At 31.4% G+C, this 13,930-nt stretch overlaps 1 protein-coding gene across 1 annotated transcript; it reads right to left on the bottom strand.

The window, feature by feature from the left end:
* Positions 1-6,291: 6,291 nt before the first annotated feature.
* Positions 6,292-11,031, bottom strand: LOC7498149 (F-box/LRR-repeat protein 3). The gene is made up of 9 exons (XM_002326058.4): positions 10,196-11,031; positions 9,171-9,296; positions 8,815-8,919; positions 8,336-8,729; positions 8,131-8,260; positions 7,627-7,921; positions 7,297-7,548; positions 6,830-6,931; positions 6,292-6,565 (listed from the first exon to the last, which is right to left on the bottom strand). Exons 1-8 carry the CDS (start codon positions 10,835-10,837, stop codon positions 6,872-6,874), a joined length of 2,004 nt encoding a protein of 667 aa, XP_002326094.2. The 5' UTR covers positions 10,838-11,031; the 3' UTR covers positions 6,292-6,565; positions 6,830-6,871.
* Positions 11,032-13,930: the final 2,899 nt, after the last annotated feature.

Raw genomic sequence — 13,930 nt, 5'->3', positions numbered from 1 at the left:
TTGTATTTTTTAAAGGTATATTCACATTAGACCAAAGGCGCCTGGGTTGAGTATTGTTGTCAAACCCAAAGCTTGCGGGTCTGAAATGGTTTTCAAACTCAAGTAACGTGCATCTTACATATTTAGTAAACTCAAGTAGCTTGTATCTGACGTGGTTGTCAGACCCATGCGTCTTGGTCTGGCAACCACTTTAGACTCGCGCGCCTGAGTCTGACGACCATATAGAAACAACAAAAACACTCCTACATGCAGCCTTATTTTTATTGAAACCCAAGGGTAATTTCATATTTGAACTATTTTAATAAAAGAAAAATGATGGTTTTATTGAAACCCAAGGGTAATTTCATATTTGAACTATTTCAATAAAAGAAAAGGGACGGTGAGACTCCTCAGCACATGCATTAATTTCCCCTTTTAGAGGCATGGTTGTATCTTCACTATAAATATTTTTTTTTAATACAAAAAAAGCCTCTAACCTGAAGGTTAAAATTGTGTTTCCTGAAGGGCAATCAATATCTATACTATAGCTCAAAAAATTCAAACGAATCATTTTGTCCCCAATTATTTTTTTAATGTCAAATGTATCCCATGAAAAAAAATAATTTTACCCCCAATAACATGCATAGCAAGTTTTTTGACAAGGATCTGTTTCAATACACATAATAACACTTTTGATAAATGTTGTAATTTCAAGATATAACACACACACACACAGATATATATATATATATATATATATATATAAAATAGAAAAGTATGTTTTCTCAAACGCTAATCAAGGTAAACTCTTGGGGATTCACGGGTGTGCATTGTGATAGGAAGGGATCTATCACGATCTAATGCAAGCCATTATTAACTCCTGTTTGTTGTGTTTTGGTGGAGTCAATTAAGGGCATTTCTAGAAGATGTGTGTTTTACTCTTCTCTACATAACGTGTTCTTTGCGGCAGCTACAGCTTCGTTCTTCTCTACAGGCAGATTACAGGCCTCTCCATATATTTCATGTATTTTGTATTTATCCTCCAATTTATAGGAGAAAAGTGAACCCTTGTGGTGGGGTCCTTTCGAGGTCTCCCAATGAGCCAAGGGAATATGCAAGACTTGGAATTTTGAATGCATTTTTCAGCATGCCTCGTATCACCCATTCTTCCTCTACTACTCTTGGTTCTCTTGGTTTGGATTGGGAGAGCATTTCTATATCTGCGTTTAAATGTATTTTAAAAATATATTTATCATTTAAAAATATTAAATTTATATTTTTTATATGCTAATATCAAAATAAAAAAATATATATATTTTAATGTATTTGTAAGTAAAAATTACTTTTGAAAATCATCATACATTACAATATCAAACATACATTATAATTATAATTGGTACAAAAAATCCAAATTGATTATCTTGGATTCAATTTACGAAAAAATAGTAAATTACAATAATCTTTCTTGGGTGTTATAATAAATATGCAAAATTAGGAGAAATTTTGTTGTGTTAATGAAACCAGCGCAAAAAAAATATTGTTTACATAGTTTTGTTGTGCTAATACCCATGCCTTGTACTATAAACCATGCAAAAGTTTGAAAGATCTGATAAAAATATCTTTACCAATTATATATCTTTGGTACTTAATTATTTTTATATATTTTTAAAACCATCCTCTTTAACATCAGAGAAATAAAAAAAAATTATCGGGAATGTTTAATTTAAATATGAATAATCTATCTAAAATATGGAACGGTAAAACAGTATGATAATCCTTTATAGTGATTGTACTTGGTAGCATTTTGCTGGGGCATGGCAAGGAAATCATCAAAGTTTAGTCCTCACTAGATAACATAATTATCTTCATTACCTTGTGAGTTAGATTAAATTTTTTCCTGGTATAAAAAATATTGAGGTATTGTTAATGTGTGTTTTAATAGAAAAAAATTAAAAATATACATGGATTGATTTGATGTGACCTAGTTGACTTGGTAAATTCAAAGATAATCTGAATGACCGAGAAAAATATAGTTTAACTAAAAAAAAAAACCACGACTACATCTTTTTTAAGTATTAAAATAACAGCATATTAGATCAACTTGGAATAACCTGTCAAATTTGCTATCTAAATCATGAGATTTTGATAACCTTATAAAAAGAAAATAAAATAAAATTATTAAACTCAATTCTCAATCAACCCAATATTAAAAAATAAAATTAGAAACTAAATTAAATTAAAAAATAAGTTGAGTTGACCTAAATTAACCTTTCAAACATGTGTCATGATACTAGGATAACCCCATAAAAAACAAATTGATACAAATTATAAAACTCAATTCACAATCATTCTAATGTTAAATGATGGATTACAAAAAAAGACACAAAAAACAACCCAAGTCAACAAAACAAACTCATGACCCGAGTGATAAGACCAAGAAAATCTCATAAAACGCACACTGAAATATATTATAAAACCTAATTTTTAATTAATCTAATCACTACCAGAAAATCGATAAATACAAACGGAAATACCGAGGGAATATTTTTGTTGGTATTTACTGAGGGAATTACAGTGGAAAAAAATAATAATTAAAACAAAGCAAAAAAAACGATGATGTGTCATTTTTACCAACGGAATTACCGACGGAATAAATTCTGTCGGTATAATCCGTCGGTAAATTCATTGGTAAACTGTGAACATTGTTTATCACGTCAGTTACAAAGAAAATCACCAACGAAAAATTCCGTCGGTATTTTCCAGAGAACTCTGAAACTGTTCACTTCTCAATTGCATTGTTAATTACTGTTTTTTATAGACAAAATCACTGACGGATTGAAAAGTCGTCGGTGTTATTTGGTGGTTTTCTAAAAAATTTTGATTAAATTAAAATTTTAAATTAAATATTATAAATGGAATCACCGACGGATTGAAAAGTCGTCGGTGATATTAGGCGGTTTTTTTAAAAAAATTATTAAATTAAATATTACAGACAGAATCACCAACAAAATGATTAAAAATATTAATATTTAATTATCTGTCGGTAAAACTATTGGTAAAACTCCCCAATAAAAAACCTAGAATCCATAATTTCACAACAGACGAGACTCTTTTCTTCTTCTTCTTCTTCTTCTTTTTCTTCCCCATATGTAAAAAACATTAATATCCATTTTTTTCTCTTCTCATCTCTCCTCAACTCCTTCTCTTCTTCTTCATGCTTAGGTATGTATTCTTCTCATTTCTTCTTTTTTCTTCTTAATGTTTTTTTAATTAATATACTTTACGAATTTTTTTTCTCTTCTTAGCTTCACTTGCAACCATATTAAGGTAATATTTTTCTTTTTTCATGTTTTTTTCACTATATTTGTTTTCTTATTTTATTTTTAATTGTTTTTGTTCTTAATAATTGTATGAATATTGTTGTAGAATTTGTTTTTCATATGATTTTCTTCTTCTTTTTTCCAAGCATTTTGAGTATTATAGAGTGTTGATTTATATTAATTTAATTATTTTATTTTTTTGTAAAATGGCTTTTTTAAAAAATATTTTTAAATAATTACCGACGGAATTACATATGGTATTTTTCCGAGGGAAATACCGATGGAATGAAGTGGATAATTTTTTTGTGCGCCTTTTCCGTCAGTAAATCCATCGGTAATAATATTTTTTTTTATTACCAGCGGACTTACCGACGGAAACAAAATCATCGATGAAAGATTCACCGATGAAGCATTTCGGTTGATGATTTCGTTGGTAAATTAATTATCAACAGAATGATAGTACAAATACCGATAGAAAATTCCGCGGTAAATCTAAAGATTGTGGTAGTGAATGTTGAAGGATGAGATTGGAAAAAAAATCAACTAAAAAGAGAAAAAAGAAGAAGCAAATCAACCGACTTAATCCGTGACTCGAGTTATAAGATTATGATAACTCCATTAAAAGAAAATAAAAAAAAAATTATGAAGCTGCATTATCAATCAACCTAATTTTGAAAAATTAAATTAAAAATAAAATCAAATAAAAAATAACAAAAACAATTACCCAAGTCAACCTATCAAATCCGGGTGAGGAGACCGGGATAACTCCATAGAAAGCAAATAGAAACAAATTATGAAGTTTAATACCCAGTAAACCTATCGTTGGAGGATGAAATTGAATAAAAAAAGTTGAGCACTAAAAAAAAAACAGCTCTTAATTTTTTTTATTTTTAAGGACAAAAGTATACAATGCCTTGGCATTTCACTATTCATTGATATAGTGAAATGCTAAGGGGTTTTAGTATATTACTAGATAAGTGGCTTGCACTACGTCGCGGGTCGAGCCAAACATTTTCCAATGCTAAAACAGGATATTCAAGTGACGATAATCCGATATAACCCAGGTTAAATTAACTAAAATGCGACCTTTGATATGAGATCAAAAAAACCCGCAAAAAGAAAAACGAAAGGAAATTGTAAAGTTTAAGGTCTAATAATCTAATATCAAAGATGAACAAAAAAACTTCAGAAAATACAACATCGAAGCAGAAAACTTGAGTTAGTTTGGGGTAACTTGACGAACCAACAATCGGTGATATTAAATTGGGATAAAAAAAAATTAAAAATGATGACCTAGTAAAAAAGAAAACCAGAGTTCAATAAAAAAAATGTCAAAAAAACTTTCAAGCAAATCTGGATTAACTTTACCAACTTGCTCTCGGAATAACCAAACAGTAAAAAAAGTGAAAATTGACAAAGCACAAGAGAAAATAATTTTATGCAAAATGATAAATTGAAAAAAAAAATCATAAAAAATCAGGGAAAAAAAATTCGAGTTAACTTGAGTTAATTCCGTCATTTTGCTATTTTAAAAAAGGAAAAGACAAAGAAACCCCTTTATGCATGTATATTTTTCTTCTCTTTCAAAGGCATGACCGTAACTTTATTGTTTATTTTTTTATGCTTTTGAGGGCAAAATAGTCATTACATCATAAAATGTTTGGACCATTTTGTTCCCAATCAATTTTGCAAAATAGTCATTACCTTTGTTTTTTCGAATCGCAAGGTTAATTCCACCATTTTACTTTTTTTTAAAAGGAAAAGACGGAGAAACCCCTCTATTCATGTATATTTTTTTTCCTCTTCCAAGGGCATGACGGTAACTTTATTGTTCATTAAAAAAGACAAAAGAATCCCTTACCCAAAGATTTTTTTTAGAGCAAAATAGTCATTACACTGTAAAAAAAAACATGTCTGGACTATTTTGTCCCCAATTAATTTTATAATGACAAATGTATTCCATAGAAAAAAAAATTATACCCCCAATTACATGTTTAATTAGTTTTTTTTGGCAATAACAAAATTATATTTACACTGTTTCAATATATAGTTTTTTATATCTACAATCACATTAAAAGAATGAGCTAATTTTTTTTTAATAATATAATAATCTGGTATGTTAATGATTTCAGCTCTGAAACCAACAAGAACAGTGGACTTTGAATTCTCAAAATATTTTTAGTCACCTTCACTAAAATATAGAGATTCACCAAAGGAATAAAAGGTACGAAGGGGAAGAAATTGTTCAAATCAAAGTTATTAAATCCCATTCTACCTATGATTTGATTTGATTTGATTTAAAATCCCATTCGCACAATTATTATTTTGTCAACCTGGTTGGTCTTCTAGGGCAACTAAAATTTATTATTTCACAAGCATTGGATGCAACGCACCATTCTCATTCTATTCAAGTAGGACACCAAACATTTGTATTGTTATTATACGTACAATAATTTACTAAATAATCAAATTTAATGAAAATAGAGTTATCTTTGTGCCATGCCTTCTAAATCAAAGTTTTTAAATTTGGTTCGGTAAATAACTCGGGTTGAATTACAGATTAAATGGATTAACTTTCCACTTTTACTTGGTATAACTATGTTGACATGAATTAATTTAAAATGATATTATTTTAAAATATTTTCAAAATAAAATTGAAATAATATTATTTTAAATTTTTTTAAAAACAAGGTTTTAAATGGATGGATCACGTTAAACTATATTAACTTCCATATAGTTTAATTGGAGACTCGGCCCCATCTGAACCGAAATTAAAAGCACTACTATGAATTGGATGTATTTTGGTCATAGTCAAATTTTATAAAAATGAGAGTTATCTTTGTGTCATGCCCTCTGTATTGGATGTATTTTGGTCAAAGTAAGAAATTGAGGGACCTCTAAAAGGCCAATCATTGGGCATATGTAAGCTTAATGACTATACAGTGGAGGTTTATGCTGACGCCAAAACAGGAATATCATTTGCAAACAATGCAATAAAATTCTCGAGATAATTCTCTATATTCGTTACTTCCCCAGCATTAAATGGCTGTAGGGAGTTGTGGAGTGTCATATGACATGACTTATATAGCTTGAACTATGCAATAAAATTCTTATCCAAAATTTACAACTCCTTGAAAAGACTGCTGGGTGTTTGAAATGATATCATTTGACTAAGCTTGAAGCCAGCAATGACTTCCTTCACAAACCAAAAGGAGCCAAGCTTGATTGTATCTTCTTGTCAAGGTGGCTAGGGAGGAGAGCATTGCCTGGCCAAAAATGTCACGAAATTAGCCTAAATGAAGAAGTCATAAATACATTGAGATACTTAGGAAGCAAAATTGAATAATTTCTAGCATATTTATTAAACCCGGCATGGTTGAACAATATTTCACAAAAAAAAAAAAAAATAGACACAAGTGTGAACATATTGGGTCCGGTGTCCCCATCAGAAAAGGAAAAACATGTGAACCCTTTCTGCTAAAGACTCCATTCTTCTATAAAAGCAAAGAGACACGAGTTGATGAATATACCTTTTCCATTCACAAAAAGAACAGTATATTCTCGTCCACAGTCTATGGAGCTTCAGCACTTTTCCCAAAATGTAACTTCCATCCCTTTGTATCCATCTCCACCTGCCAGGTGTCAACCATATTAAAAAATGGGATTAAAAAAGAAAAAAAAAAAGGAGTCATGAGCACTATGATTCAGCATATTGGGGTTGACATTTTGTCAGCTTTGTTGTAAAAGGATTGCCCAGGGTAAAAAATTCATAGGCCAACTGATCATTATCGATGTGGGGGTCATTTTCTCTAGAAGCTAGCAGGAAGTCAGCAATCAACATAAGATTAATGGCAATGAGATTCCAGGACCAAGTAGGACCAAGTCTTAGCAAGCATGTTAGTGGAGTTATATAAATCATTTGGAAAGGTATAAATTATTTCTTGAATTTCATATTGTGTATGCAATGATGACTAGCAAGAAAGGAGGGTACTCAGACCTGGAATGCTTTATCTCTCCAATGAAATACACAGCCATGGGCTTCGATGTAACCGAGAAGGGATTTAGGAATTAATGGTTTGAAGGAAGCATGTAGCTTCACTTTAGTTATTCCTCTACAAGCTAATAGAGCAGCTGCCAAGCCATTTGGAGTTAATCCTCCCAAGTGTAACACAGTTATGTTCTGAAGGCGATTCACGCTGGCTAGTGCCAAAAGGCCAACATCTGTTACCGAACAATACGACAAGTTTATCTGCAACATATGGAATGAACAGCTATCATTAGACTAAGATTGATTTTAAAGTTTTTGGAGACCGGACAAGTGTATTACCTGTTTGAGGTTTTGGGAAAACTGAGCAAGTGAGAGCATTGCAGTATCATTGATATTGAAGCACTTCTTAATGTCCAGCACCATAAGTTGCCTACATCCGACAGCAATAGCTGATAGACCTTTTGATGAGACATGAGGACATCCTCTGATCTCAAGCACTCTTAACCTTGAACATCTTGATAATGATATTAATGAAGCATCTGTAACTTTATCATTGTAAGCTATGTTAATGACCTCCAGATCAGGACATCCAAAAGTAACTGCTGCAATGCCCTCATCAGTTATTCCCAATGACCTACGGGAAAAAAAAATCAAAACACAATCAATAAAACTGAAGAGAGTCAAAGGTATAAGGTAAGCTGAAATCTAAAATACAATGAACTCAGGTTAAAGATATGGTGGAATTTGATCGTCATGGATTCTGTTCTGAGTATCGACAAGGTTCTCAAGACATTCTTATGGTTTAAACATGGTAGAATAATGCAGACATTGAAAGTCACGAACCTATACAAATCAAGCTCTTTGAGCTTTGAACATCTGCTTCCAATATGTTTTAGTCCATTGTCGGTTATGTTCATGCAAATGCCTAACTTTAAACTTGAAAGTTTGGAACATCTTGAGATGGACTTCAAACCTGCACAATAGTAGCATAATCAATTACTCCAATATAAAATTTGTTCAAAGGGCATAAGGAGAACAAAGCTGAAACCTTCGTCATCGATTTTGGTATCTGTGACATCTAATTCCTCCATAAGTTGACAACGCTGTCCAAACAAGACAAATGCTTCTTTGGGAACCAGGCTACAGGACTCCATTCTGAGGGAAGTGAGAGAACAGCATGAGCTTGTTATGCTGTCTACAGAGTCGTACATTATCATGCGACAGCATGTGATATCTAACTTCCTCAATTCTTTGTGTCCTTGCACTAAGAAGGATAGACTGTCGTCTGCGACCCCTGAGCACTTACTGAAGCTCAATTCCTTGAGTGAGTTAGGCCAATTTCCAATGGCTCTAATACCGGAACATTTAACCAAACAGCCATCAAACTTAACCGAATGCAACCCTGAAAAGTTATGCAAACATTTTGCCAGATCTGCAGTTACCTGAACCATCATCAAGTATTAATGATCAATCTATATGTATCAGAGTTTCCAGGAATTTTTTGTGCTTAAAGATATCAAGACTTACAGAAGGGCCATAAGCTAAAGTAAGTTCTCGTAGATTTTCAGCACCATTTATCAGAGACAACAAACCCACATGACTGTGATTATGACAGTTGGACATATTAAATGTCTGCAAAATTAGAGAAATTGTCAATTGAATATGAAACACCATACACGTTATGTGCAGCAAAATGCAGTATAGTAAGAATTTTGTGCATCAGTTGCGTAAACAAAAGAATTCCAATTATTCATTCAATCTGGAATTCACACGTTATGCTCTCATATGAATTCAAAACAAAATCTATGTAAAGAAGCCAACAAACAACATCAAAGTTTGCAACTCTGCCAACAGTGTAGCAATAATTTATTATGTAAGGGTACCTTGAGTGACTTGCAACTCTGTTGGAGAGTAGAGAGGCCATCATCATTAATACCAAGGCATCCCTCAAGAACTAGATCTTCAAGATGCTGCAACTGCAAGATAGATGGAAGACATTTCTCTGTAATCTGCAACAAAAGTCAAAATTTCTTAGAGTTCTTAGAATTTCCTGCATTACATTTTATTTACTATCAGAAAGAAAACCATTGTAAGCTAATTAATTAGAACATAGGAATTAATAAGGCATTAATCCAACATATAACACTGTACAATCAACTGTACAGTGGAGGGGCAAATTTTACCAAGAAATACTCACTTTCTTGCTACATTTTCTTGGATTTTATATCTCATGCAACTTTATTAACTAAGTTTTGGCCATCAACCATTAAGCCTCTCTACAAGTAATTATCCACCACATAGCATAGCTGAAGAAACAAATGGAAGACTTCAGACAAACTATCATGGGGCATAAACTAATCCTGAAAAAAGTACATAAATCAAACCTTAACCAATCTTAAAATCCATGAATCACTTGAGTCAACTTTTCAGGAACACGGCCTGTTCAACGTAGTTCTTAACAAAGAATCTAGGACAATAAAGTGAAATCCTAATCGCACTGACATTGGAATTTGCCCAATAATGGAGTTGATTAGTGCTCTAAACAGAAACAACGCATCTAGATGCAGCAGCAGGGTACAAAAAAATAAAAAAGCCAAACTTCAAATTTCAATCTCAAGTAGCAATAAAGCACATAGCTAAAGTTGAATTCTAATTCAACACCTAAATCCAAGAAAAATTAAACATGGTGACATCATATTAGAAATAAAACAACCACAATTACACAACAGAACAACATCAAAGCATGTCATGTCCTAATAATAACTTCAATAAAGCTAAATTATTCAAGAAATTAGAAACAAACAACAATTCACCAAGAAGCTATCGATAAATTTCTCTTTCCTTAATGTTTCTTAGAAAACAAACAGAGAACAGAAACTAAAATAGACAAATAAAAAACATGAATTACCTGTAGGTAAGAGAGATCCAAACTCCTAATCTCCTTACATTTCAAAGCAAGCAACTGCACACCAAGATCACTAATCTTCAAACACCATTTCAAGCAAATCAACCTCAACTTTCTACAGCCAACAGCAACACACCCAATCCCCAGATCAGTAATCAACTTACACCTGGCCAGCCACAACTTCTCCAAATTCTTAGCCTCAGCAATTGCAGCAGCAGCCAAGTCATTCAACTCTACCCCATTTGACAAATCAATCTCAACCAAATTGAAACAACTTGAAACCAAACTTGACAACCCAATATTAGTAAAAAACCTTGATCTTGACAGGTTTATGGAACACAAAGCATCCTTACATGCCAATGAAACAACATTCAACATCCTGTCTTCAATGCGAGGGCAAACAGTTAGATCAAGATGTTCAATATGAGGGTACCTATGAAGGGTTCTTAATAAAAGCTCAGCTCTAAGTGGCTTAAGGGTCTTTCTATGGTGAGATTCAATGGAGTAAAAGGCTTTGCAGGTTAAAGAAAACGACTTTTTAGCAAAAGGGTCATCGTTAAGATAGTCAAGGATTGTAAAAATGATCTCTTCAGTGAGAAAATCAAAAGGGTTGCAATTGCAAGTGGTTTTCTTGTTGGTTCTCATGGATTTGAGAGTGGAAAATTGGTGGAAAGGAATGTGAGAAGATTTTGAGAGGAATGGGTTTTTTTGGTGGAGTTTAAGGAAAGATTCTATGATGGGTAACGGTTAACAGAAAACAGTGGTTGAGCTGGGGGAGTTTCTGTTGTACTTGGGCTTGGAGAAGAAGACTTGCGAAGGTGAAATGACTACATTAGGTTTTATGGTGTTATTTTGATCTTTGATTTTTATGCGATTAAATTAAATTCCTTTTATTGTTGAATTTACTATTCAACCCGTTTTCCTTCAATCCATTTTTTTATTATATATATATATATATATATATATAGTATTTTTAAAAAAAATATTTTATTTTTAACATCAACACATCAAAATCAATTAAAAATACAAAAAAAAATCAAATTTATACTTTTTTCTAAGATAAACATACTTTTAAAAAACATCCAAAAAAAATTATCACACTTCCAAATAATATCTGAAATCATGTTTAACAATGCTTTTAAAATTACCTTTTAAAAAAGTCAGAATTTATAATATGACTTGTATCATCGTATCAAAATTATACATCAATTTTAGAATGTGTCTAAAATAAAATATTAATGTTAATGTTAAATCATTAAATTGAATGAAATAATAAAACAAGTTAATAAAATTTTAATCTAATAATATAAATTACATCATCATTTCTAATATCATCATCATATAAACTATCATTTTAATAATTCATGATTAAATCAAAATTCATCTAAAACCCATAAACTAAATTTTTTATTTTTTATTTGATGAATTATGATATACGGGTACTTTTACCCTTCCTGCTACAACCATAGCAATATGGTTGTAAAGAGAATAGCAAAAAATGCTTTGATATTGTGGTAAATTTTATGTTTATAGTTTGAAAATATAAATTTTAAAAAATTATAAATTATAATTTTTTTAACAAGATTTCAAGGGAAAAAAAATTAGTAAAATTCATATAAAACTATATTATAAAATGATTAATCAAAAACTTTCAAAACGTTTTAACTTACAATACATTATACTCTAAAACATATCCTTCAAAAGAAAAAAAAAAAAAAAAAAAGAGGGCAAAGTAAAGTGGCAAAATGGGAAATGAGAAAAAATAAATGCTATGGTTAAGTGGGTGGGTCATGTACTTTCTAATTATGGAAGGGATAGAAAAGATATAAAAGAGGACGGACTCGGGGAAGTTTGCATGTGAGGAAGGCAAGCAAGCAAGCCAGCCAGCCAAGGACATTTTCAACCTCCTCACATGGTACGGCCTTTTTAAATCCCTGCCCTCCACCTCATCAATCAACGTACCATTTTATTTGTACGTTCTTCTTCCCTACTCGCTATTCTCGAGCGTGGGCATTACCTCCCAAATAGCATGAATGTCGTTAAAGTTTTATAAATTGTATTTTTTTTTCAGTATTTTAGATATATGAAATCTTTTCTCTTATTATGTTTTTAATAAAAGAGATTTGCTGTTGTATTTTTTTTAATAACAAATATATATTTAACAGATTAATCTGGAACTTGATCATTCTGAATTATAAAAATAACTTAAGAAATTGATTCAGTCTAATATGATAAAAAACAAAAATCAACTTATGATATAGATTAATACCAAATTCTTAACTTATTGATTTTTTTTTGTTAAAATAATATTATTTTGATTATTTTTAAAAAATTAACTTTGAGTTAATCACACTAACATTTAACTCAAGGCTTGCTTCGAGTCAATTTTCATATTAAGTTTTATAACGATATATTATACTTGTATAATCTAATTTGTTCGATAAATATTTTAATTTAGTTTAATTATATCAAATATATATCCATAATATATATTTGTAAAGTATAAATAGCAATCAACCTAAATACACACACACACACACGATGAAAGATAGAATTCTTTAAGTCATGAACACCAAATATCAAATCTTAGCCATTGAGTTGTTCTCGTGAGATAATTTTTTCTTCTAATTCAATATATATTAATCATGAAACAACTTTGAGGATTTCACATAACTTGCTGGATAATGATTTTAATCCAAGATATTTCTAGAAATAGATCTACTTAATTTGATCTTTCCTAGTAAATTCTTTTTTTTTAGTTTAACGTGGGTGTCCGGGCCAGCTTGCGCGCACCTCGACTAATCCCACGGGCCCTGAAGTTAACGACCATGTAAGCCTCCAGTGGTCATCATATGAGCAACCACATGGTTCGAACCTGAGACTACAGAGGGAGCAAACTTCTTGATCCCAAACTCTTACTACTAGGCCACTACCTAGATGGTTTTTCCTAGTAAATTCTAATTATATGTGTGGAAACCAATAAATGTGGCTATCCTATCCCGTAACACACTTGTTGCCCAGCAACAATGTAATTGCACCGAGGTGATGGAGAACAACAAGATCAAGGCTGAGAAAGCTTGAGAAAAGCTTAAGATTCCATGGATTTATTTTTTTTATATATAAACAGAATAAATAAAGAAAAACTATATAGAATAAAGAGATTGACTCGTATAAAATTAAAAGTAAAAATATTATAAAAATCATATAAAAACAATCACATCAGAAACCCGGTTGGAATACAATTGATTCACCTTGAAACCAATGAAAAAAAAATTGCAATAAGATATTTAAGAAGAGAGAAGAGAGAGAGAGAAAAAAGCCATTGATAAAAAGAACTCTCTACCAAATAAACAAATCAAAATCGCTAATAGAAAATAAATTTCATGTGCATACATATTCATAACTTATACGAGGGAATTTTAAAATAGATATTGATAAGAAAGATGGCGATTTAAATTCTAATAAACAATCTATTTTTTATTCATGTTTTTTTTCTACCTTGGGAAGTTTGCATCTGAGGAAGGCAAGCCACGACAAGGACATTTTCAGCCTCCTCACATGGTACGGCCTTTTTTAATCCCTGCCCTCCACCTCATCAATCGACGTACCATTTTATTTGTACCTTCTTCTTCCCTGCGCGCTATTCTAGGGCGTGGGCATGACTTTCCAAATAGGATGAATGTTCTTCTTCCCTGCGCGCTATTCTAGAGCGTGGGCATGACTTTCCAAATAGGATGA

This window comes from Populus trichocarpa, chromosome 19 (assembly GCF_000002775.5).
Source record: "Populus trichocarpa isolate Nisqually-1 chromosome 19, P.trichocarpa_v4.1, whole genome shotgun sequence".
Lineage (NCBI taxonomy): Eukaryota > Viridiplantae > Streptophyta > Magnoliopsida > Malpighiales > Salicaceae > Populus > Populus trichocarpa.
The sequence above is the reverse complement of the archived record's forward strand: the minus strand, read 5'-3'. Positions and strand labels throughout refer to the sequence as shown.

Bases quoted from the DNA above. Each gene is read 5' to 3' on its own strand.
- LOC7498149 (XM_002326058.4), bottom strand. From the start codon at position 10,837: ATGAGAACCAACAAGAAAACCACTTGCAATTGCAACCCTTTTGATTTT. The intron at 9,297-10,195 runs GTAATTCATGTT...CTTTTGTTGCAG, and splicing joins TGGATCTCTCTTACCTACAG to ATTACAGAGAAATGTCTTCC. The intron at 8,261-8,335 runs GTTTCAGCTTTG...ACTATTGTGCAG, and splicing joins TACCAAAATCGATGACGAAG to GTTTGAAGTCCATCTCAAGA.